A 25,631-nucleotide genomic window follows, 5' to 3' on the forward strand; every position below is an offset into this window, starting at 1 on the left:
AGACACAAAAAGGCAACGCAGATTTAAACAAATGTGTCGATAGTTTGACACTCTCATGCACTTGCACCCCTGAGCAAGTCTGCAGACTGAGTGCCCCTAAAAACTGAACTGTATACTACATCGGTTTATACTCGTCAGGTTAACAAAAACAAAATGTGCAAGCAGACTTGCCGTCAGGCTTTTACTGTCGAATAAATCAACACGCCCATAACGCCCACCGATAGCTGCTGCTCAGAGCTATTACACCAAGCCCCAAACCATGCTAGTAATGAGCTCACACCATTTTATTACGCAGATGTGGTGAAAAAAATCATGCGAGTGCATCACAAGTCAGCTTATTTCAGCCCATGAACCCACTTTGTTCGTTTGAACCCCACGCTTCTTGCGTAACACGATGCACTTAATCTATTTCACGAGTTTATTGCACGAAGAGCATCCAGTTAGCCCCTCGGGTGAGTGGAATCCACGAAGCAGACCGGTTCCGCTGATATTCTTACGTCACTGATAACCTTGATGTAAGTTTATTTCTCCCGCACGGCCATGGACCAATGAAAAACTTGCTGTCTAATGGCGCCACAAGTTTATAAAAATCCGGGGCATGCGACCATCGTTAGCGATTTTAATAATAATAATAATAATAATAATAATAATAATAATAATAATAATAATAATAATAATAACGGGTATTTATATAGCGCCTTATCCGAAGTTCAAAGCGCGTATGCCGTGTGAGATGGAATTTTTTACACAATATATCACGCATTCACATCGGCCAGTTGATCAACAGCCTATAGGCGCTGCATCCACCTTTCACGGCCTATTATTCCAAGTCACACGGGTATTTTGGTGGACATTTTTATCTACGCCTATACAATTTTGCCAGGAAAGACCCTTTTGTCAATCGTGGGATCTTTAACGTGCATACCCCGATGTAGTGTACACGAAGGGACCTCGGTTTATCGTCTCATCCGAATTTTCAAAGGCGGTTTTAGCTCTACATTACATTTTAAGTGTCTCTAATGAGAATGTATGGCCAACGTTATAGACAACGTCCTCGGCCTCTCGTTTCAGTCCTACCATCTGAAGTTTGTAAAGAGGAAACTGTTAGGTTTTGCCAACATCATGCTACCTATTCGTTACTCTTGAAGATCACTTTCCCTTCCTCGATCTTGGAATACCTACAGTTAGACGGGATATCGTTTGGTAGTAATTTGTACAGAAAACATAACATGGACAGAACATCAGCCCAGTTAGGCTCAAAACCACAACAAGTGTACGAGCATTGACCACTTTGCCAGCGAGCCTCTTTTTATTATACAAGAGTTATACTGTTGGGTGACCCATTTCCTTGAATATGCACTTGTTCGACCCGCAAATCTACATAACGGATCTCATATTATGTTGACATTTCCAGAACGTTTGCAGTATGCTGTGCGTGAGAGTTTACGGCATATGTGCACCAGTGAAAAGTTCACGTCTTTCCGGGGGTAGGAAGTATATATATATATTCCATTCATCTTTCTTCTGTCATGCCCTTCATGGTTCACACTACTTTTTTGATGTGTGCATCTATCGCTGTCTATTAAAGACTCCCATTGAGCTCAACCCATAGGTTTAAGGCTTTTTCAGCTGTTGCAGCGTATAAAAATTAGGTGTTCTACCAACTGGGGCTATTCAAATCTTTGTAGTTTGTCAGAAATCAATAATTGAAGATAGTTTCGAAATAAACCCATACCCTTCGCCGTGATATTTTTAGAACAGTCACGTGACAGTGTATAGCGAGGCGATTCTATGTTTAGAACATTTACCGGAAACGGATTTCCCCTACAAACAAAGATGGCTTCTCAAGATGTGAAAGATCGTCTTCGATCTATGCCTCCAAAAGTATGTTTGCCTCCTACACCACCTGCTGTGCCTGTTGCCAGAGTTGCAAGCACGGCTTCGGCCAAGAAAAAAAAGAAAAAGCTGAGGGAGAAATTGAAAGTTTGTTTGACCAGCCAATTCGAACGATGGGGGGCCCTCCGAGGACAGGTGTTTGCCAAGACACCTCATTTGTTGAAACCTCACAACAGATCAAAAGCAGACACGGAACTTTCTAGAATCCTCATGGACGCGTAAGTATCGTTTAAATTCAATTCAAATTCCTCCTTTGTTCTTGTCATTTGCTTGTTTTGTTTTCTCTTTGAGTACCATGTTTTCAAATAATAATTTACAGTGACAGTGTGACGAACATTCGTTTCAAAACCAAAGTGTTGTTTCCAGTCAATCAGTGCTTTCTTGACTACTGTACTTCTTTTTCTGTTTTAGGTACGAACGAACTCAAGAGGCCGCATTGACTGACCCTCAACCAGGATGTTCTACTTGGGATATTGAAAGCAGGTCAGTGTCAATTGATACATTGTGAAAGTCAGCTTCACACAGAGCTCTGATGTACATTTACCAATTTGCTCAGCTGGGTGTAGTGAATGTAGGAACCGAATTTATTTCAAAGTGCATGGATTTTGTTTTTGTTCTTATTCAACAGAGCTGTGCAGAGACCAGACTTTGCTAAACAGCCTCCGCAGAAAACTTCCACCCCAGGGCAGCTCCTGCAGCAAGCAAAAGTCAGCACCACCCCCGACCTCTCCTCTGTCCCTAGTTCGTCCAAGCCGTGGTAAATGTATTTTGTAAACTGATAATTATAGATGAACATTCGTTTCATTTTTTTTTTCAGTCAATTAGCGCTGTATTGACTTCTGACTTATTTTTATGTTTTACTTTTAGCTATCAACAGATTCAAGAGGCCGCATTGACTGACCCTCAACCAGGATGTTCTACTTGGGATATTGAAAGCAGGTCAGTGTCAATTGATACATTGTGAAAGTCAGCTTTACACAGAGCTCTGATACATTTACCAATTTGCTCAGCTGGGTGTAGTGAATGTAGGAACCGAATTTATTTCAAAGTGCATGGATTTTGTTTTTGTTCTTATTCAACAGAGCTGTGCAGAGACCAGACTTTGCTAAACAGCCTCCGCAGAAAACTTCCACCCCAGGGCAGCTCCTGCAGCAAGCGAAAGTCAGCACCACCCCCGACCTCTCCTCTGTCCCTAGTTCGTCCAAGCCGTGGTAAATATATATATGTACTTTGTAAATTGATACTCATACTCATAGACCGTTTATTGACAGTAAATGGGGTTCACAAAAACTTAAAAAAGAAATGTTGGGAAGATTGGTTTCAGATTTTGTTCAGTTTGTCAGTTTGCTAGTTTCATGCATTTAAACACATTTTAATCAGGTGATGGTCAGAGTTGATTGTTTGACATTTTTCAGTACACCTTTATCAGGTGTGGAGCCATTCGAGGAGGAGCCAGAACTTGAGATTGAAAAGTGAGTGCATTTACTGAACATGGTGCAGTGTTGATTTTGGTTGGCTGGTTACACCGGTTGTATATTGTCTCCCTTGCACAAATAACTGTCTTGTTTAAATCAAAAACCGCTATCTATTTACAAAGTTCTAAATGCTAAACTTTAAATCGTCTCCACAAGTGCCAGTGGGTTCACATTATCGATTGATTCAAGGTGTGTTAAATAGTCAAATCATATTTATAAATAACTTTTTTTTTCAATTATAGGACTGATCAGCCTGCCAAAGAAGGGAAAGGGATGAGGTCAAAACGGTAAGCTTGTCATTGTTTGTTATCTGCATTTGAGTTGAGTTGGCAAACTGTCGGCCAGAGATCAACACCAGCCGGTTACCTCAGTTTACAATGACGGCAGTCATTAGTGTCTACTATTGTTGATTGTTGAGTTGGTTGCTGGTTTAGTTATACCAATTATTACTTCTTGTTTTTTCAAGATAATGAAATGTAATGTCAACAGAAACTGGATACTGTTGAGGGGTGTTTTGATTTACCCAGTACATCTAGTTCTTGTTTGCATGTTTTAATACATTATAATTACCATTTTTATGTTTACAGGCAGAACATTGACCGCTCCTTTGTCAACCCTCTCAAGTAAGTGTAGTATTATTAAAAAAGCTAATTTGTAAAGAACCATGTGAAAATAATAATGATGAAAAACAAGACACACACACAAACAATGAGAATATTCTGATAATAAAGGTCATTTGATGATTTTTTATGTTTTCGGAGATACATGTAGTAGTATTATAGATTGGCACTGCAGGCACATTTTTTCTTGTTTGTCAGTTGACAACTTACATTATTATTTTGAGTGATGCTAACTTTGTTTTCAATGTCTCTCTTGTGCAGCATCACTGTTGAATTCAGTGATTTAACCTGTGATGGTGATTTAGATGGTGATGACAGCGACTTTGATGTCGATGATATCGAGCTGGAATCTCAAGACGCCAGTTTTTTTCTCACCATGGATGTGTATGTTTTGCATTTCTTATTAATGTGTTGCTTTTGTAAGAATAAAACAAATTCTAATCTATTTCATTTGTATGTAATGTATACATGAATTTATACATTTATGTTGTAAAATGATTAAAATGGTTTCATTCTTCTAGGGAAGTCTAATCTACATCAGACTGTATTGCACACTGAATGTTATTATTATTTTTTATTTATTCCTATGTGTCAGGGATGAAAAGTATGCCAAGGAGGCAGACGAGGTGGCCTTTGAGGAGGTGGCGTACGGCCAGCAGGAGGACGAAGAGACAGGTGATGCTGACACTGCGGAGGAGGTGGAGTTAGGACCAGGCATCACCAGGATAGCCACAGCAGACCAGTGCCAGGACATTTGCAACAGCACACTGTGCCTAGCATTTGTCCACCAACTAAAGGCACTGGCTGCTGTGAGCATCAGGAAATGCTCCACTGCTGGGTGTGAGCATGTTCCTGCCGTGAAGGAGGGCTTCACAGGCTCAGCACTGTACCTCAGATGGGTGAGAACATTTTATTTTTTACTCACATGCGAAGCAAAAGTCAGTCTATGTACTCACCTGGTTCATCTGTCCGTCTGGCCGTTCATTCGTTAAAAACTAAAATGTTGAATTTATCTTGGACACTACTAAGTCTAACAGCACTAAATGTGGCATGATGGTTCAGATTTCAGAATGCACTTAGGCTTCATCAACTCATTATGTTTGTACATGTATATGTTCCTAGTAATCCTACTGACAGTGACACATTGAATTTTTATAAAGTCATTTGCATTTTTGTTTTTTTCAAATCTGATCTGTGAATTTCAGGAATGTGTGAAAGGCCATGTGAGCCACACATGGTGTGCCCAGCCCACCCTGCCCAACAAAATTCACTGTGGTGATTTTCTAGTCAGCACATGTATCCTCCTAAGTGGAAATAATTATGCCAAGCTGGCGTTGTGGGCGAAGGTGCTGAACCTGCCCTTTCCTGGTGCTACCTTCCACCAGGCTGTCCAGAAACATTATGTGGTGCAGGTAATTAAAAAACAGTTAAAAAATAATTTATAATGTGTGTGTATAAAATGGAAAGAAAATGGAATTTGGATATTGATAGTTGTGTTGTTTATGTTTGCCTGCCAGTTTGTGTTAATATCTATGCATGTTTGTTTTTACCTGTTTAAATATTGTAAAGCGCTATGAGTAGATTGTCTAGAAACGCGCTATATAAATGTCCATTATTATTATTATTATTATTATTGATCTCTATCTTTATCTCTAGCAAACTCAAAGCGCGGCAAAGGTTGCACTATACAGGCGCCCTACTCACGGCCCAACGGGGATTTGAACCCGGGTTGCTGTATCCCTGGGGAATCGTGTTCACCACAGAACCAACCGGCCACCCTAGTTACAAATGATGTTTAGAAACTAAAAGCAACCCATTCTCGTTATGTATTCAGATGTTTTGTAACAAGTATGGCATTTTTTGTTGTTGTCTAGAACAGTTGACATAGTCTAGTCTGTGAGGCAAAATTCTTGCTTTGTGTGTCCCTCAGTGACTGTCCCAACTCACAAGAATATAGATATATAACTTTGTTTTCCATTTATCATAAAGGCTGTGAAGGACACATGGAAGGACCACCAACGAGCCATCTTCGACTCATTGGCAGAGCAAAATTTGGTTGTTCTGGGTGAGTGTTTGTTGTTCTTTTGTGATTTATGTTTGACCCCTTTGTCACTGTTGTGCCATTTCAGAAATATAATGTATCCAATGCTGTAGACTTAACCCAACCCCACCCCCCACCCCCCCAACCCCACAATAATATTGAAATGAATGTCTAAAATCAACTTTATATTTTCTATTTTATTTCTCAAAAGCAAAACATGATGTGATGCAGGACATAATATTCAATTTTGGACATTGTATCAAGGCGTGCTTGCTTTTGAGAAATAGACTGAAAGAAAAAGTTACATTTTCATGTAACCCACTGAAATTGACTTCCTGTTGTCAAGTGACGGCAGAGCACTTTTTATTGAACATTTATTTTGTTATGTCATTCCATTTTTGTGTGTGTGTGTGTGCAGGAGATGGACGCAATGATTCACCAGGTCAGTACGATTATTGCAGACCTGCATTATTCAATGACCCAATATATACCATGTCCCCAATTTTACATAGTCATTGGAATATTAGAATGTGCTATTTACCATCATGTAGAATGATATAGTCTAGGCGCTTGAGTAATTGGCTTGCCTGTGTTCTCGTAACCATGTTAACAAACAACTGAGCTTAGAAAAGCCTTGCAATTTTGATGTCCGGTCAGAGAATATTGTTTGCAGGTTTCATCATAAATGGTTACTTTTTAATGGTGCATTGAATTTTCAAATAGGTCATTGCGCACAGTACTGCAGCTACACTCTTATGGAGGCTGAGACCACAAAGATTCTCTCTGTCCAGTGTGTGGACAAACGGGAAACACAGCGAAAATCCACGAACATGGAAAGGGTTGGATTTAAGAGGGCACTGGATGAGGTAGTGCTTGAAGGTGAACGGGTGGACACCACTGTTGATGAGGTCGTCACTGATGCCCATGTGGGAATAGCTGCAGATATGAGTATGTTCTGTTTCCTCTTTTCCCCCCTTTGTGTGTGTGTGTGTGATTAACAGTCAATTATATGTTAGCGGTAATTTATTATGCAACATTTATTATCTATACATACATCAGTCCCATCTGGATGGACAGTGCAGTGAGTTAGAATGCTTAATTTCAAGATAATATACCTCTTGCCCACTTTGGGGATACAGTTTAGAGTGTGTCACCATTATTGTCTCTTTAGCAGCTGTTGTTCATTGTATTATGTGTGCATTGCTAAGCCCTTTTCATTTAATTTGGGCTGGTCATTTTAGCAAACATTTTAAAAATGTATGCACCAAATATTTGATATTGCAAATGAATATATTTTGTTCTTTGTTTTGTCAAAAAGAGGCGATCGGAAAAAAACATTCCCTTGATGTGTGGCATGTTGCCAAAAATATTGGCAAGAAGCTAGCCAAGGTACGTATGTTGTAATTGTGTTATAGTTTGATACAATTTTGAAATATTGTGAATGCTTTATTGGTTTTCTCATGTTTTCTTTGGTTTGTTTGTGTGTGTATCTTTACATTTTACATTTGCATTTTCTTCTTAGATTGCTGCAGGCAGTAAAGGTCGCAAGCTGCAAAAGTGGATCCCTTCGATAGTGAACCACTTTTGGTTCTGCTGCCAGAAGGCTGACACCAAGACAAAGTTCATGGTAACCTGTTTGGTCATTGTCTTGTTTGGTTATTTGTACGGTTTCATTTACAAATAATAATAGCACGTCAATCACAATTATGCACTAATTTCAATAGTTTGAAAAAAATCAGGCATGTATAGTTTTCTGAATGTGTCTGTTCCATTCCAGGGTATGTGGCGAGGAGTTTTGCAACATGTTTGCAACATACATTCTTGGGATGCTGGTGCCTGGTGCTGCGACCATGAAGACCTGGGCGGGGAAAGGGAGGATGGGAGGGCCTGGCTTGATCCTCAGGAAGACCGTGCCCTAGTGAAACAGCTCGCCTCTGTGGTCTTAGACCAGACTCTGATCCAGAAAGCAGAGTTGGTCATCACAAACAGGTTAGAAGATTATTATTACTCACTATTGAGGGAGAAATCAGGGAACTGTTTACAGTGTGCATGAAAGGAGATTATGTGGGTGCAACAAGTATGAACTTGTTTGTGTGGTTTTGTAATTACTAATACTCGATGTAAAAATCAGGAGTTGTAGTGCTCATACTGATGTGTGCTGGCCAACATTATACAGTGGAACTCTGTTATAGTGAATATAAGAATTTCGCTGTAACAGGGTTGATTTATATCATACAGTGAGGTAAATAAACAAGAAAACCTATCGCTACAGTATCAGCAGAACATCACTGTAAAATATTTAATGATAAGCGTGTTCACTTCTACCATTATATATAATACTTTCTTTTTACATACAGGAGCACATGCCCCCTGGAGGTGTTTCACCAACATTTGTTGATGTATGCGGGCAAAAGGTTTGCGTACACACCTCCGGTTTATGAAGCCAGGATTCTGTTGGCAGCCATGGACCACAACACTCATGCTGGTCGACCCTTGGCGACTTCAAAGGATGGCAGAAAGAAGTAAGTACATGTATTGAAACACACTCAATGCAATGTTTTTGTTGTTTGTTTTTTTCACAGGCCAAACATGTAAATTCAGGCTTCAAGTTCTAGATGTATGATCATGTCCTTGGCATGTTTAGTTATATTATGACATTCAAGGCCATTACAAGGGTTAGTGTCAAGCATTTTAGTCATAATTGTTCTTGTTCTATGTTGATAGGTATCACAGATGCTTCAATAAGAAAACCGGCCGCTGGTCGGTATTCCCTGTGAAGGTCCCAAAGACCTACCACCACATTCCAGCCCTGAAGCTGCGAATCATGGAGATGAGACTACAAGACCCGTTGCCACTGCACAGGAAAAAACCTCTGGCACAAGAGGACCCAAGGAGACTGTCAACACACCTGGCAGCAACCTCCCCACCTCCAACTAGTGAACTTGTTGCACAGAAAAAATCTCGTTTTACCTGAATGACGGTAGCAGTTGAGCTGGTAGTAGCCCAAAAGGAGGCAGAACATAAGGAAAGAGTGTCAAGTGGGATAATTATTACCTCCCTTTTTGTCTGCGGTTCTGTTACAGTTGTTTTTGACATGTGGAGAGGTACAACAATATGACACCAGTGGACTTTTGAAAGGCCCTTTTCAAGACAGCAATGTTTGTATGTGTGGGTAACCAGTAAAAATGCATAGACCCGCATAGTTCTATGGCATGGCTGTGTTTAGTTTTTTAATTTAATCTGCTGCCTTATCATGGACCCTAAATTGCGCTATTTCACCAATATAGATGGGAGGCTCTTGTATACATTGGCGAATAATGATTTTAATAATAACTTTGAAAAATAGTAATAACTTTGTGATTATACATTGGCAGACTAAATTTGCAAGAAAAGCATTTATCAATAGTTTCCAAAGCTGTATCATTTTAGTTGAGACTGTGTTGTATGATTTTCACTTCAAATTGATATCAATTGCCTTAGACTACATTTTGCTTCACAGGCTAGATTCAGGCGGCATAGAATGGCTGCAGGCACAAGAAACTCACATTGCAACACATATTATAATTGAGCATGTTGGAATGTTCGGCTGAAAATGTACCTCCCATTATAATTAAAGGAATGTCAGCGACAACCCACCTCTCAATGCAGGGACTGAGGGAGTGGTTGTGACATGGTGATCATGTTTTTTTTTTCTTTTCTTGTTTAGTTGAAAATATTGCTTGTGTACAATAATTGTTTATTCATGATACTAATGTGTGTGCGAGAGAGACTGAGGGTTTGTACAACATGTGTTAGTATATTCTTATTATGTGTGGCTGCAAGCGTGACTTAGCATATCTGTTTAGTTGGCTTTTGTACATGTTTACCTGGAAACAATATGAGAATAATGGTGGTAACGATACTTGATATTTGTCTGTCTGTTCATTTGTTTTTATGAGTGCGTTGTGGTGTGGTAATTGTGCAACAGTATGTCTGCTGAAAGAAAAGAAAAAAACAAAAAACAAAGACAGAAACTGTTTGTTGTCTGCAGATAAAGGGATGTACACCACTTTGAAAATGACTAAAGACTATTGTGTGTTTGTTGTGTGATATAAATTTAAAAACAATAACATCATGTTTCTTTTTCTGAACCCATTACAAAAAGTGGAAGTGATTCAGATTCTGTATTCAGAATTACACAATTTCAAAATCTGACAGCATAATTTACATGATATGACATTGTGTCACTGCTGGCACATGAACTTGTTTTGTTGTTGGTCAAATATACATTTATTAAAATTAACTTGTGGAGTCATACTAGTACATACAAAGTAAATGAACACAAACTTGTACAAAACAAACAGCTCAGCTGAAGAAACCATTTTAACATAATTTTCTAGTCAACCAAAATAACATTCTCATTTTCAAGACAAAATGTTTCTGTAATATTTTTCTTGCACTCAAAAAGTAATGTGTGCAAAAACCCATGGAAACAATCAAACAGCTGTTACAACCATACAGAGAGGCAATTAAAAATTTGAAAACTAAAAGTCAAACATGTCCAAGTCCTCAGGACATTTTGGTGCTTGAGGAAGAGACAGACGAAAAATATCCCTCCATGTTGTGTGTCGGTATTCAAGAGCAATTACCCCATCTACTGCAAGCGCGCTGGAATGTATCCTGTATAAACATTGTTGGGACTGGGGTAAGTATCCCGAATGGCCCACACACAACATGAAGGGATAGCCCTCCTGTTACCAGCCCCCAAACGACCATGCTGCCAGAAAACAAACTGGCGATAGGCAGCATGGCGATTGGAGGCGGCTTCGCCTCCCTCTTCCGCAAACACCAAAATGTCCACCCGCTGCCTCCTGCTCAGGTGTAGCACGAACGGATGTAAAATGATGTTCATCTCCTGCAAAAGAAAAAAGAAATAATAATTGTAATCATCAAAGTAACAACACATCACATTGACCCGGGTTCGAATCCCTGTTGGGCCTTGAGTGGGGCGCCTGGTAAAGTGCGACCTTTGCCGCGCTTTTAGTTTCCTACACAGCAAAGATAAAGCGCGTTGTAAATATCCAAATTTCATTTTTTTTCAAATACAAAAATAAGAAATACAAAAATAAATAAATAATAATAATTGGACTCCAAGGACTACATACCAATGTGAACTTCAAGGGAAGAGGAAAGTCGTTCACTAAAAGAAATTTGCTATTACAGTTTAGATTTTTGTCTAACAGAGAGAACCCAAGGGGGAAAAAAACCCTCTTCATTATAAGTGGAAAATCACAATAATAGAGTCCACTATAGTATGAGTACTAGCAGGTTCCACTGTATATCATTACATACAACTATATTACCCTGCACAAGTACACAATCTGACCATGACTGTGTTTATCTTTTTTTTCATGTAAATATTTTTTTAATAAATACTTTTTTATATAAAAAATGGGCATACGTACAGGCATTCTTGATATGCACTGAGTGCGGCGCTGGCAGCAGATCCGTTCTGCAGGTGTGGGCATGTGCCGACAATGTCGGCACACACACCAGTCCGGCCAGGCTGCATGGTCTGGTGATGGTGCAGGTGTTGGCACAGACGACTGATCGGCTGTTTTCAACAGAAAGCATTTTTATTTCTTAATTTATGATACATATTTTATGATTACCAATGTCAAAGTAAAAAAAATCAATAATGCACCATGGATGTAAATATATTTTTTTTGTTTTGTTTTTTGTATACAACAACAACAAAACCATTGAAAAAATACTTTCAGCAGAATGCAGAAACAAAATACTACATAGAGAGCTCACACAAAATACCACAATAATGACAAGAGCAAACTTATATCAGAACACCATAAAGCAGAAGTTACTTACCAAGCATGTCAAAAACAAGACCTGGTTGTGCAACAGCCAGGTCGAGGGCCAGTTGTCGCAGTTGTGCAATATCCAGCTGTTGGATCTGAGTCTGTAATAATGTAAAGACAACAAACATGTTTTAAAATGAAACATGTGTGCTGTTATCATTATCTGTGTATACATGCGAAAGACTTTGCTATTCATATCTCCTCATAATAATGTCAAATTAATTAAAAACACACCTGCAAGTTATTCCTGTGCTGCTGCGCAGTGGGGATGCCGGCCACATCCCACCTCCCTCGACCACCTCTCCCCCTGCCACTTGAAGAGCCCCGCTGCTGTGCTGTCGCCCCTCGTCCTCCTCTCCTCCTTCCTCTCCCCCTGTCTCCTCCTCTTTCGTTACTTGTGGAACATGTCTGAAAACAGCATTAATAAAACATTTGTGTCTTCAACATGAAGAACTAATTTACATCTAATGGTAACTTCTCCAATTCTCTCATCTATGTGTGCCAAACTAGCACATTTTCTCCTCAAACTATAGCGAAACCTGTGGTATCCAACAACGAAGGGGCCCAGACAAAAAGAGTTGGATACCACAGGTAGTTGGATACCACAGGTCAGATTCAGACTAAGTAATACGTATTTGGGTAATTCCCCAGTTGTATATCACAGGGTATTTGGATAAGACCAGTATGGATACCACAGATTTCACTGTAATGTACACATGAAAACACACCTGATCTTGTTCTTGAGGCTGACCACCTCCTCTTCCCCCTCCCCTTCCTCTCCTCCTCCCTCTCCCTCTGTGGGGTGCAGGCGAGTCTGTTTCATGATCACTCCGGCTTGTCTGAAATCAACAATAATAAAATAGTTGTATCTTCAGCATGTAGAACTAATTTTCATATAATTAATTGTAAGCTCTTCAGTCTCATCTATTAGAGCCAAAATAGCAAATGTTCTCAAAGTAATGGACATGAAAACACACCTGATCTTGTTCTTGAGGCTGACCACCTCCTCTTCCCCCTCCCCTTCCTCTCCTCCTTCCTCTCCCTCTGTGGGGTGCAGGTGAGTCTGTTTCATGATCACTCCGGCTTGTCTGAAATCAACAATAATAAATTAGTTGTATCTTCAGCATGTAGAAATACATCTGGTAAGCTCTCCACTCTTTTTGTCATCTGTGAGTGCCAAACCAGTTTTTACTAGCAAATTTTCTCATCAAACTAATGTATATGAGAACACACCTGGGGGTATGGGTGGGGTTATGAGAGAAATACTTAGGTTAGGACTGCTAGACAGTCAAAGTCTTCTTCTGTCACATTCTTTGCACATGATTCTAGAGGGAGCAAAGAGGGAAGGAGGGCATCATCCATCAAACAAGTGATGACCAAGGAATAATAGAAAATTAAAAACCAACCGAGTACTTTATGCTGTTTACATGTTCTGAGCAAAAGTCCACAAGTACATTGAATGATTGATGTAGTGCTACAGGGATTACGACAGATCTAGAAGCAACCCATCGAAAGCAAAAAGAAGCTAAGAGGCATACAGCCTATGCTCCAAAGTTCATGAAGGCTGTTACCCTTTATAATTATCAAGATCTACGAGTATGCTTACTCTTACCGTCAAACTCAGAAAATGCGAGTGGGGCGGTTTTTGCGGTAGTGACATGAATGACTCTCACTCTGTCACTCTCATGTCGACAGATTGCTTCCAGTTCTTCTTCTTCTTGATAATGTAGAACACTTTTGGATCCCAAATCTAAATAGACTTAAGTTAGGGGCGAAAAGTTATTGCACGGCCTTTGAAACTTACCGATGGCGACGACATAGTGATGTTGTACTTGTCAATTGATAGCGGCAGTAGTGGCGGAAGTAGGGAGTTCCCTTGACTTCCGGTGACGATTACGCCAAAGGCCTTGTTGAATAATGTTTAGGCCTACGAATTCTTTTTCTCGAAAATATCGTACCAACAATTTTTTTCTGTGTTCGAATACTGTAGCCAATCCTCCTTCTATCAACTTTAAAGGACGTTTATGAGATTATTTGTACAAGTGACCAAAATGAATTAATTATTGAGCTACAGCCACATGTGTTACTTTAAAGACTCCCATTGAGCTCAACCCATAGGTTTAAGGCTTTTTCAGCTGTTGCAGCGTATAAAAATTAGGTGTTCTACCAACTGGGGCTATTCAAATCTTTGTAGTTTGTCAGAAATCAATAATTGAAGATAGTTTCGAAATAAACCCATACCCTTCGCCGTGATATTTTTAGAACAGTCACGTGACAGTGTATAGCGAGGCGATTCTATGTTTAGAACATTTACCGGAAACGGATTTCCCCTACAAACAAAGATGGCTTCTCAAGATGTGAAAGATCGTCTTCGATCTATGCCTCCAAAAGTATGTTTGCCTCCTACACCACCTGCTGTGCCTGTTGCCAGAGTTGCAAGCACGGCTTCGGCCAAGAAAAAAAAGAAAAAGCTGAGGGAGAAATTGAAAGTTTGTTTGACCAGCCAATTCGAACGATGGGGGGCCCTCCGAGGACAGGTGTTTGCCAAGACACCTCATTTGTTGAAACCTCACAACAGATCAAAAGCAGACACGGAACTTTCTAGAATCCTCATGGACGCGTAAGTATCGTTTAAATTCAATTCAAATTCCTCCTTTGTTCTTGTCATTTGCTTGTTTTGTTTTCTCTTTGAGTACCATGTTTTCAAATAATAATTTACAGTGACAGTGTGACGAACATTCGTTTCAAAACCAAAGTGTTGTTTCCAGTCAATCAGTGCTTTCTTGACTACTGTACTTCTTTTTCTGTTTTAGGTACGAACGAACTCAAGAGGCCGCATTGACTGACCCTCAACCAGGATGTTCTACTTGGGATATTGAAAGCAGGTCAGTGTCAATTGATACATTGTGAAAGTCAGCTTCACACAGAGCTCTGATGTACATTTACCAATTTGCTCAGCTGGGTGTAGTGAATGTAGGAACCGAATTTATTTCAAAGTGCATGGATTTTGTTTTTGTTCTTATTCAACAGAGCTGTGCAGAGACCAGACTTTGCTAAACAGCCTCCGCAGAAAACTTCCACCCCAGGGCAGCTCCTGCAGCAAGCAAAAGTCAGCACCACCCCCGACCTCTCCTCTGTCCCTAGTTCGTCCAAGCCGTGGTAAATGTATTTTGTAAACTGATAATTATAGATGAACATTCGTTTCATTTTTTTTTTCAGTCAATTAGCGCTGTATTGACTTCTGACTTATTTTTATGTTTTACTTTTAGCTATCAACAGATTCAAGAGGCCGCATTGACTGACCCTCAACCAGGATGTTCTACTTGGGATATTGAAAGCAGGTCAGTGTCAATTGATACATTGTGAAAGTCAGCTTTACACAGAGCTCTGATACATTTACCAATTTGCTCAGCTGGGTGTAGTGAATGTAGGAACCGAATTTATTTCAAAGTGCATGGATTTTGTTTTTGTTCTTATTCAACAGAGCTGTGCAGAGACCAGACTTTGCTAAACAGCCTCCGCAGAAAACTTCCACCCCAGGGCAGCTCCTGCAGCAAGCGAAAGTCAGCACCACCCCCGACCTCTCCTCTGTCCCTAGTTCGTCCAAGCCGTGGTAAATATATATATGTACTTTGTAAATTGATACTCATACTCATAGACCGTTTATTGACAGTAAATGGGGTTCACAAAAACTTAAAAAAGAAATGTTGGGAAGATTGGTTTCAGATTTTGTTCAGTTTGTCAGTTTGCTAGTTTCATGCATTTAAACACATTTTAATCAGGTGATGGTCAGAGTTGATTGTTTGACATTTTTCAGTACACCTTTATCAGGTGTGGAGCCATTCGAGGAGGAGCCAGAACTTGAGATTGAAAAGTGAGTGCATTTACTGAACATGGTGCAGTGTTGATTTTGGTTGGCTGGTTACACCGGTTGTATATTGTCTCCCTTGCACAAATAACTGTCTTGTTTAAATCAAAAACCGCTATCTATTTACAAAGTTCTAAATGCTAAACTTTAAATCGTCTCCACAAGTGCCAGTGGGTTCACATTATCGATTGATTCAAGGTGTGTTAAATAGTCAAATCATATTTATAAATAACTTTTTTTTTCAATTATAGGACTGATCAGCCTGCCAAAGAAGGGAAAGGGATGAGGTCAAAACGGTAAGCTTGTCATTGTTTGTTATCTGCATTTGAGTTGAGTTGGCAAACTGTCGGCCAGAGATCAACACCAGCCGGTTACCTCAGTTTACAATGACGGCAGTCATTAGTGTCTACTATTGTTGATTGTTGAGTTGGTTGCTGGTTTAGTTATACCAATTATTACTTCTTGTTTTTTCAAGATAATGAAATGTAATGTCAACAGAAACTGGATACTGTTGAGGGGTGTTTTGATTTACCCAGTACATCTAGTTCTTGTTTGCATGTTTTAATACATTATAATTACCATTTTTATGTTTACAGGCAGAACATTGACCGCTCCTTTGTCAACCCTCTCAAGTAAGTGTAGTATTATTAAAAAAGCTAATTTGTAAAGAACCATGTGAAAATAATAATGATGAAAAACAAGACACACACACAAACAATGAGAATATTCTGATAATAAAGGTCATTTGATGATTTTTTATGTTTTCGGAGATACATGTAGTAGTATTATAGATTGGCACTGCAGGCACATTTTTTCTTGTTTGTCAGTTGACAACTTACATTATTATTTTGAGTGATGCTAACTTTGTTTTCAATGTCTCTCTTGTGCAGCATCACTGTTGAATTCAGTGATTTAACCTGTGATGGTGATTTAGATGGTGATGACAGCGACTTTGATGTCGATGATATCGAGCTGGAATCTCAAGACGCCAGTTTTTTTCTCACCATGGATGTGTATGTTTTGCATTTCTTATTAATGTGTTGCTTTTGTAAGAATAAAACAAATTCTAATCTATTTCATTTGTATGTAATGTATACATGAATTTATACATTTATGTTGTAAAATGATTAAAATGGTTTCATTCTTCTAGGGAAGTCTAATCTACATCAGACTGTATTGCACACTGAATGTTATTATTATTTTTTATTTATTCCTATGTGTCAGGGATGAAAAGTATGCCAAGGAGGCAGACGAGGTGGCCTTTGAGGAGGTGGCGTACGGCCAGCAGGAGGACGAAGAGACAGGTGATGCTGACACTGCGGAGGAGGTGGAGTTAGGACCAGGCATCACCAGGATAGCCACAGCAGACCAGTGCCAGGACATTTGCAACAGCACACTGTGCCTAGCATTTGTCCACCAACTAAAGGCACTGGCTGCTGTGAGCATCAGGAAATGCTCCACTGCTGGGTGTGAGCATGTTCCTGCCGTGAAGGAGGGCTTCACAGGCTCAGCACTGTACCTCAGATGGGTGAGAACATTTTATTTTTTACTCACATGCGAAGCAAAAGTCAGTCTATGTACTCACCTGGTTCATCTGTCCGTCTGGCCGTTCATTCGTTAAAAACTAAAATGTTGAATTTATCTTGGACACTACTAAGTCTAACAGCACTAAATGTGGCATGATGGTTCAGATTTCAGAATGCACTTAGGCTTCATCAACTCATTATGTTTGTACATGTATATGTTCCTAGTAATCCTACTGACAGTGACACATTGAATTTTTATAAAGTCATTTGCATTTTTGTTTTTTTCAAATCTGATCTGTGAATTTCAGGAATGTGTGAAAGGCCATGTGAGCCACACATGGTGTGCCCAGCCCACCCTGCCCAACAAAATTCACTGTGGTGATTTTCTAGTCAGCACATGTATCCTCCTAAGTGGAAATAATTATGCCAAGCTGGCGTTGTGGGCGAAGGTGCTGAACCTGCCCTTTCCTGGTGCTACCTTCCACCAGGCTGTCCAGAAACATTATGTGGTGCAGGTAATTAAAAAACAGTTAAAAAATAATTTATAATGTGTGTGTATAAAATGGAAAGAAAATGGAATTTGGATATTGATAGTTGTGTTGTTTATGTTTGCCTGCCAGTTTGTGTTAATATCTATGCATGTTTGTTTTTACCTGTTTAAATATTGTAAAGCGCTATGAGTAGATTGTCTAGAAACGCGCTATATAAATGTCCATTATTATTATTATTATTATTATTGATCTCTATCTTTATCTCTAGCAAACTCAAAGCGCGGCAAAGGTTGCACTATACAGGCGCCCTACTCACGGCCCAACGGGGATTTGAACCCGGGTTGCTGTATCCCTGGGGAATCGTGTTCACCACAGAACCAACCGGCCACCCTAGTTACAAATGATGTTTAGAAACTAAAAGCAACCCATTCTCGTTATGTATTCAGATGTTTTGTAACAAGTATGGCATTTTTTGTTGTTGTCTAGAACAGTTGACATAGTCTAGTCTGTGAGGCAAAATTCTTGCTTTGTGTGTCCCTCAGTGACTGTCCCAACTCACAAGAATATAGATATATAACTTTGTTTTCCATTTATCATAAAGGCTGTGAAGGACACATGGAAGGACCACCAACGAGCCATCTTCGACTCATTGGCAGAGCAAAATTTGGTTGTTCTGGGTGAGTGTTTGTTGTTCTTTTGTGATTTATGTTTGACCCCTTTGTCACTGTTGTGCCATTTCAGAAATATAATGTATCCAATGCTGTAGACTTAACCCAACCCCACCCCCCACCCCCCCAACCCCACAATAATATTGAAATGAATGTCTAAAATCAACTTTATATTTTCTATTTTATTTCTCAAAAGCAAAACATGATGTGATGCAGGACATAATATTCAATTTTGGACATTGTATCAAGGCGTGCTTGCTTTTGAGAAATAGACTGAAAGAAAAAGTTACATTTTCATGTAACCCACTGAAATTGACTTCCTGTTGTCAAGTGACGGCAGAGCACTTTTTATTGAACATTTATTTTGTTATGTCATTCCATTTTTGTGTGTGTGTGTGTGCAGGAGATGGACGCAATGATTCACCAGGTCAGTACGATTATTGCAGACCTGCATTATTCAATGACCCAATATATACCATGTCCCCAATTTTACATAGTCATTGGAATATTAGAATGTGCTATTTACCATCATGTAGAATGATATAGTCTAGGCGCTTGAGTAATTGGCTTGCCTGTGTTCTCGTAACCATGTTAACAAACAACTGAGCTTAGAAAAGCCTTGCAATTTTGATGTCCGGTCAGAGAATATTGTTTGCAGGTTTCATCATAAATGGTTACTTTTTAATGGTGCATTGAATTTTCAAATAGGTCATTGCGCACAGTACTGCAGCTACACTCTTATGGAGGCTGAGACCACAAAGATTCTCTCTGTCCAGTGTGTGGACAAACGGGAAACACAGCGAAAATCCACGAACATGGAAAGGGTTGGATTTAAGAGGGCACTGGATGAGGTAGTGCTTGAAGGTGAACGGGTGGACACCACTGTTGATGAGGTCGTCACTGATGCCCATGTGGGAATAGCTGCAGATATGAGTATGTTCTGTTTCCTCTTTTCCCCCCATCTAGTTCTTGTTTGCATGTTTTAATACATTATAATTACCATTTTTATGTTACAGGCAGAACATTGACCGCTCCTTTGTCAACCCTCTCAAGTAAGTGTAGTATTATTAAAAAAGCTAATTTGTAAAGAACCATGTGAAAATAATAATGATGAAAAACAAGACACACACACAAACAATGAGAATATTCTGATAATAAAGGTCATTTGATGATTTTTTATGTTTTCGGAGATACATGTAGTAGTATTATAGATTGGCACTGCAGGCACATTTTTTCTTGTTTGTCAGTTGACAACTTACATTATTATTTTGAGTGATGCTAACTTTGTTTTCAATGTCTCTCTTGTGCAGCATCACTGTTGAATTCAGTGATTTAACCTGTGATGGTGATTTAGATGGTGATGACAGCGACTTTGATGTCGATGATATCGAGCTGGAATCTCAAGACGCCAGTTTTTTTCTCACCATGGATGTGTATGTTTTGCATTTCTTATTAATGTGTTGCTTTTGTAAGAATAAAACAAATTCTAATCTATTTCATTTGTATGTAATGTATACATGAATTTATACATTTATGTTGTAAAATGATTAAAATGGTTTCATTCTTCTAGGGAAGTCTAATCTACATCAGACTGTATTGCACACTGAATGTTATTATTATTTTTTATTTATTCCTATGTGTCAGGGATGAAAAGTATGCCAAGGAGGCAGACGAGGTGGCCTTTGAGGAGGTGGCGTACGGCCAGCAGGAGGACGAAGAGACAGGTGATGCTGACACTGCGGAGGAGGTGGAGTTAGGACCAGGCATCACCAGGATAGCCACAGCAGACCAGTGCCAGGACATTTGCAACAGCACACTGTGCCTAGCATTTGTCCACCAACTAAAGGCACTGGCTGCTGTGAGCATCAGGAAATGCTCCACTGCTGGGTGTGAGCATGTTCCTGCCGTGAAGGAGGGCTTCACAGGCTCAGCACTGTACCTCAGATGGGTGAGAACATTTTATTTTTTACTCACATGCGAAGCAAAAGTCAGTCTATGTACTCACCTGGTTCATCTGTCCGTCTGGCCGTTCATTCGTTAAAAACTAAAATGTTGAATTTATCTTGGACACTACTAAGTCTAACAGCACTAAATGTGGCATGATGGTTCAGATTTCAGAATGCACTTAGGCTTCATCAACTCATTATGTTTGTACATGTATATGTTCCTAGTAATCCTACTGACAGTGACACATTGAATTTTTATAAAGTCATTTGCATTTTTGTTTTTTTCAAATCTGATCTGTGAATTTCAGGAATGTGTGAAAGGCCATGTGAGCCACACATGGTGTGCCCAGCCCACCCTGCCCAACAAAATTCACTGTGGTGATTTTCTAGTCAGCACATGTATCCTCCTAAGTGGAAATAATTATGCCAAGCTGGCGTTGTGGGCGAAGGTGCTGAACCTGCCCTTTCCTGGTGCTACCTTCCACCAGGCTGTCCAGAAACATTATGTGGTGCAGGTAATTAAAAAACAGTTAAAAAATAATTTATAATGTGTGTGTATAAAATGGAAAGAAAATGGAATTTGGATATTGATAGTTGTGTTGTTTATGTTTGCCTGCCAGTTTGTGTTAATATCTATGCATGTTTGTTTTTACCTGTTTAAATATTGTAAAGCGCTATGAGTAGATTGTCTAGAAACGCGCTATATAAATGTCCATTATTATTATTATTATTATTATTGATCTCTATCTTTATCTCTAGCAAACTCAAAGCGCGGCAAAGGTTGCACTATACAGGCGCCCTACTCACGGCCCAACGGGGATTTGAACCCGGGTTGCTGTATCCCTGGGGAATCGTGTTCACCACAGAACCAACCGGCCACCCTAGTTACAAATGATGTTTAGAAACTAAAAGCAACCCATTCTCGTTATGTATTCAGATGTTTTGTAACAAGTATGGCATTTTTTGTTGTTGTCTAGAACAGTTGACATAGTCTAGTCTGTGAGGCAAAATTCTTGCTTTGTGTGTCCCTCAGTGACTGTCCCAACTCACAAGAATATAGATATATAACTTTGTTTTCCATTTATCATAAAGGCTGTGAAGGACACATGGAAGGACCACCAACGAGCCATCTTCGACTCATTGGCAGAGCAAAATTTGGTTGTTCTGGGTGAGTGTTTGTTGTTCTTTTGTGATTTATGTTTGACCCCTTTGTCACTGTTGTGCCATTTCAGAAATATAATGTATCCAATGCTGTAGACTTAACCCAACCCCACCCCCCACCCCCCCAACCCCACAATAATATTGAAATGAATGTCTAAAATCAACTTTATATTTTCTATTTTATTTCTCAAAAGCAAAACATGATGTGATGCAGGACATAATATTCAATTTTGGACATTGTATCAAGGCGTGCTTGCTTTTGAGAAATAGACTGAAAGAAAAAGTTACATTTTCATGTAACCCACTGAAATTGACTTCCTGTTGTCAAGTGACGGCAGAGCACTTTTTATTGAACATTTATTTTGTTATGTCATTCCATTTTTGTGTGTGTGTGTGTGCAGGAGATGGACGCAATGATTCACCAGGTCAGTACGATTATTGCAGACCTGCATTATTCAATGACCCAATATATACCATGTCCCCAATTTTACATAGTCATTGGAATATTAGAATGTGCTATTTACCATCATGTAGAATGATATAGTCTAGGCGCTTGAGTAATTGGCTTGCCTGTGTTCTCGTAACCATGTTAACAAACAACTGAGCTTAGAAAAGCCTTGCAATTTTGATGTCCGGTCAGAGAATATTGTTTGCAGGTTTCATCATAAATGGTTACTTTTTAATGGTGCATTGAATTTTCAAATAGGTCATTGCGCACAGTACTGCAGCTACACTCTTATGGAGGCTGAGACCACAAAGATTCTCTCTGTCCAGTGTGTGGACAAACGGGAAACACAGCGAAAATCCACGAACATGGAAAGGGTTGGATTTAAGAGGGCACTGGATGAGGTAGTGCTTGAAGGTGAACGGGTGGACACCACTGTTGATGAGGTCGTCACTGATGCCCATGTGGGAATAGCTGCAGATATGAGTATGTTCTGTTTCCTCTTTTCCCCCCTTTGTGTGTGTGTGTGTGATTAACAGTCAATTATATGTTAGCGGTAATTTATTATGCAACATTTATTATCTATACATACATCAGTCCCATCTGGATGGACAGTGCAGTGAGTTAGAATGCTTAATTTCAAGATAATATACCTCTTGCCCACTTTGGGGATACAGTTTAGAGTGTGTCACCATTATTGTCTCTTTAGCAGCTGTTGTTCATTGTATTATGTGTGCATTGCTAAGCCCTTTTCATTTAATTTGGGCTGGTCATTTTAGCAAACATTTTAAAAATGTATGCACCAAATATTTGATATTGCAAATGAATATATTTTGTTCTTTGTTTTGTCAAAAAGAGGCGATCGGAAAAAAACATTCCCTTGATGTGTGGCATGTTGCCAAAAATATTGGCAAGAAGCTAGCCAAGGTACGTATGTTGTAATTGTGTTATAGTTTGATACAATTTTGAAATATTGTGAATGCTTTATTGGTTTTCTCATGTTTTCTTTGGTTTGTTTGTGTGTGTATCTTTACATTTTACATTTGCATTTTCTTCTTAGATTGCTGCAGGCAGTAAAGGTCGCAAGCTGCAAAAGTGGATCCCTTCGATAGTGAACCACTTTTGGTTCTGCTGCCAGAAGGCTGACACCAAGACAAAGTTCATGGTAACCTGTTTGGTCATTGTCTTGTTTGGTTATTTGTACGGTTTCATTTACAAATAATAATAGCACGTCAATCACAATTATGCACTAATTTCAATAGTTTGAAAAAAATCAGGCATGTATAGTTTTCTGAATGTGTCTGTTCCATTCCAGGGTATGTGGCGAGGAGTTTTGCAACATGTTTGCAACATACATTCTTGGGATGCTGGTGCCTGGTGCTGCGACCATGAAGACCTGGGCGGGGAAAGGGAGGATGGGAGGGCCTGGCTTGATCCTCAGGAAGACCGTGCCCTAGTGAAACAGCTCGCCTCTGTGGTCTTAGACCAGACTCTGATCCAGAAAGCAGAGTTGGTCATCACAAACAGGTTAGAAGATTATTATTACTCACTATTGAGGGAGAAATCAGGGAACTGTTTACAGTGTGCATGAAAGGAGATTATGTGGGTGCAACAAGTATGAACTTGTTTGTGTGGTTTTGTAATTACTAATACTCGATGTAAAAATCAGGAGTTGTAGTGCTCATACTGATGTGTGCTGGCCAACATTATACAGTGGAACTCTGTTATAGTGAATATAAGAATTTCGCTGTAACAGGGTTGATTTATATCATACAGTGAGGTAAATAAACAAGAAAACCTATCGCTACAGTATCAGCAGAACATCACTGTAAAATATTTAATGATAAGCGTGTTCACTTCTACCATTATATATAATACTTTCTTTTTACATACAGGAGCACATGCCCCCTGGAGGTGTTTCACCAACATTTGTTGATGTATGCGGGCAAAAGGTTTGCGTACACACCTCCGGTTTATGAAGCCAGGATTCTGTTGGCAGCCATGGACCACAACACTCATGCTGGTCGACCCTTGGCGACTTCAAAGGATGGCAGAAAGAAGTAAGTACATGTATTGAAACACACTCAATGCAATGTTTTTGTTGTTTGTTTTTTTCACAGGCCAAACATGTAAATTCAGGCTTCAAGTTCTAGATGTATGATCATGTCCTTGGCATGTTTAGTTATATTATGACATTCAAGGCCATTACAAGGGTTAGTGTCAAGCATTTTAGTCATAATTGTTCTTGTTCTATGTTGATAGGTATCACAGATGCTTCAATAAGAAAACCGGCCGCTGGTCGGTATTCCCTGTGAAGGTCCCAAAGACCTACCACCACATTCCAGCCCTGAAGCTGCGAATCATGGAGATGAGACTACAAGACCCGTTGCCACTGCACAGGAAAAAACCTCTGGCACAAGAGGACCCAAGGAGACTGTCAACACACCTGGCAGCAACCTCCCCACCTCCAACTAGTGAACTTGTTGCACAGAAAAAATCTCGTTTTACCTGAATGACGGTAGCAGTTGAGCTGGTAGTAGCCCAAAAGGAGGCAGAACATAAGGAAAGAGTGTCAAGTGGGATAATTATTACCTCCCTTTTTGTCTGCGGTTCTGTTACAGTTGTTTTTGACATGTGGAGAGGTACAACAATATGACACCAGTGGACTTTTGAAAGGCCCTTTTCAAGACAGCAATGTTTGTATGTGTGGGTAACCAGTAAAAATGCATAGACCCGCATAGTTCTATGGCATGGCTGTGTTTAGTTTTTTAATTTAATCTGCTGCCTTATCATGGACCCTAAATTGCGCTATTTCACCAATATAGATGGGAGGCTCTTGTATACATTGGCGAATAATGATTTTAATAATAACTTTGAAAAATAGTAATAACTTTGTGATTATACATTGGCAGACTAAATTTGCAAGAAAAGCATTTATCAATAGTTTCCAAAGCTGTATCATTTTAGTTGAGACTGTGTTGTATGATTTTCACTTCAAATTGATATCAATTGCCTTAGACTACATTTTGCTTCACAGGCTAGATTCAGGCGGCATAGAATGGCTGCAGGCACAAGAAACTCACATTGCAACACATATTATAATTGAGCATGTTGGAATGTTCGGCTGAAAATGTACCTCCCATTATAATTAAAGGAATGTCAGCGACAACCCACCTCTCAATGCAGGGACTGAGGGAGTGGTTGTGACATGGTGATCATGTTTTTTTTTTCTTTTCTTGTTTAGTTGAAAATATTGCTTGTGTACAATAATTGTTTATTCATGATACTAATGTGTGTGCGAGAGAGACTGAGGGTTTGTACAACATGTGTTAGTATATTCTTATTATGTGTGGCTGCAAGCGTGACTTAGCATATCTGTTTAGTTGGCTTTTGTACATGTTTACCTGGAAACAATATGAGAATAATGGTGGTAACGATACTTGATATTTGTCTGTCTGTTCATTTGTTTTTATGAGTGCGTTGTGGTGTGGTAATTGTGCAACAGTATGTCTGCTGAAAGAAAAGAAAAAAACAAAAAACAAAGACAGAAACTGTTTGTTGTCTGCAGATAAAGGGATGTACACCACTTTGAAAATGACTAAAGACTATTGTGTGTTTGTTGTGTGATATAAATTTAAAAAC

The 25,631-nt window shown here is 39.4% G+C and overlaps 3 protein-coding genes across 3 annotated transcripts; 2 read left to right on the forward strand and 1 right to left on the reverse strand.

Moving 5' to 3' along the window:
* The first annotated feature begins 1,599 nt into the window (after window positions 1–1,599).
* LOC138950460 (uncharacterized) lies at window positions 1,600–9,938 on the forward strand. The gene is made up of 19 exons (XM_070322190.1): window positions 1,600–2,114; window positions 2,308–2,379; window positions 2,525–2,653; window positions 2,764–2,835; window positions 2,979–3,107; window positions 3,312–3,368; window positions 3,614–3,658; window positions 3,959–3,994; window positions 4,253–4,375; window positions 4,587–4,890; window positions 5,197–5,403; window positions 5,981–6,056; window positions 6,451–6,474; window positions 6,756–6,980; window positions 7,351–7,421; window positions 7,555–7,659; window positions 7,810–8,021; window positions 8,390–8,554; window positions 8,757–9,938. The coding sequence occupies exons 1-19, from the start codon at window positions 1,792–1,794 to the stop codon at window positions 9,004–9,006; spliced, it is 2,625 nt and encodes an 874-aa protein (XP_070178291.1). The 5' UTR covers window positions 1,600–1,791; the 3' UTR covers window positions 9,007–9,938.
* A 210-nt stretch (window positions 9,939–10,148) lies between these two features.
* Window positions 10,149–13,571, reverse strand: LOC138949874 (uncharacterized). The gene is made up of 7 exons (XM_070321659.1): window positions 13,558–13,571; window positions 12,862–12,972; window positions 12,613–12,723; window positions 12,119–12,292; window positions 11,895–11,985; window positions 11,477–11,625; window positions 10,149–10,926 (listed from the first exon to the last, which is right to left on the reverse strand). Exons 1-7 carry the CDS (start codon window positions 13,569–13,571, stop codon window positions 10,920–10,922), a joined length of 657 nt encoding a protein of 218 aa, XP_070177760.1. The 3' UTR covers window positions 10,149–10,919.
* Window positions 12,909–25,433, forward strand: LOC138949875 (uncharacterized). Its single transcript, XM_070321660.1, has 26 exons — window positions 12,909–14,504; window positions 14,698–14,769; window positions 14,915–15,043; window positions 15,154–15,225; window positions 15,369–15,497; window positions 15,702–15,758; window positions 16,004–16,048; window positions 16,349–16,384; window positions 16,643–16,765; window positions 16,977–17,280; window positions 17,587–17,793; window positions 18,371–18,446; window positions 18,841–18,864; window positions 19,146–19,416; window positions 19,454–19,489; window positions 19,748–19,870; window positions 20,082–20,385; window positions 20,692–20,898; window positions 21,476–21,551; window positions 21,946–21,969; window positions 22,251–22,475; window positions 22,846–22,916; window positions 23,050–23,154; window positions 23,305–23,516; window positions 23,885–24,049; window positions 24,252–25,433. The coding sequence occupies exons 1-26, from the start codon at window positions 14,182–14,184 to the stop codon at window positions 24,499–24,501; spliced, it is 3,666 nt and encodes a 1,221-aa protein (XP_070177761.1). The 5' UTR covers window positions 12,909–14,181; the 3' UTR covers window positions 24,502–25,433.
* Window positions 25,434–25,631: the final 198 nt, after the last annotated feature.

This window comes from Littorina saxatilis, linkage group LG16 (genome assembly GCF_037325665.1).
Source record: "Littorina saxatilis isolate snail1 linkage group LG16, US_GU_Lsax_2.0, whole genome shotgun sequence".
Classification (NCBI taxonomy): Eukaryota; Metazoa; Mollusca; class Gastropoda; order Littorinimorpha; family Littorinidae; genus Littorina; species Littorina saxatilis.

What these genes read in the sequence shown, in the direction of transcription:
- LOC138950460 (XM_070322190.1), top strand. Translation starts at nt 1,792, where the DNA reads ATGTTTAGAACATTTACCGGAAACGGATTTCCCCTACAAACAAAGATG. An exon ending in TTTTTTCTCACCATGGATGT is followed by an intron (nt 4,376 to 4,586) that starts GTATGTTTTGCA and finishes CCTATGTGTCAG; the next exon opens with GGATGAAAAGTATGCCAAGG. An exon ending in GGGAATAGCTGCAGATATGA is followed by an intron (nt 6,981 to 7,350) that starts GTATGTTCTGTT and finishes TTTGTCAAAAAG; the next exon opens with AGGCGATCGGAAAAAAACAT.
- LOC138949874 (XM_070321659.1), bottom strand. An exon ending in AGCCTCAAGAACAAGATCAG is followed by an intron (nt 12,293 to 12,612) that starts GTGTGTTTTCAT and finishes TGCTGTTTTCAG; the next exon opens with ACATGTTCCACAAGTAACGA. An exon ending in TCTTGTTTTTGACATGCTTG is followed by an intron (nt 11,626 to 11,894) that starts GTAAGTAACTTC and finishes TGTTGAAAACAG; the next exon opens with CCGATCAGTCGTCTGTGCCA.
- LOC138949875 (XM_070321660.1), top strand. Translation starts at nt 14,182, where the DNA reads ATGTTTAGAACATTTACCGGAAACGGATTTCCCCTACAAACAAAGATG. An exon ending in ACTTGGGATATTGAAAGCAG is followed by an intron (nt 15,226 to 15,368) that starts GTCAGTGTCAAT and finishes CTTATTCAACAG; the next exon opens with AGCTGTGCAGAGACCAGACT. An exon ending in AGAAACATTATGTGGTGCAG is followed by an intron (nt 20,899 to 21,475) that starts GTAATTAAAAAA and finishes TTTATCATAAAG; the next exon opens with GCTGTGAAGGACACATGGAA.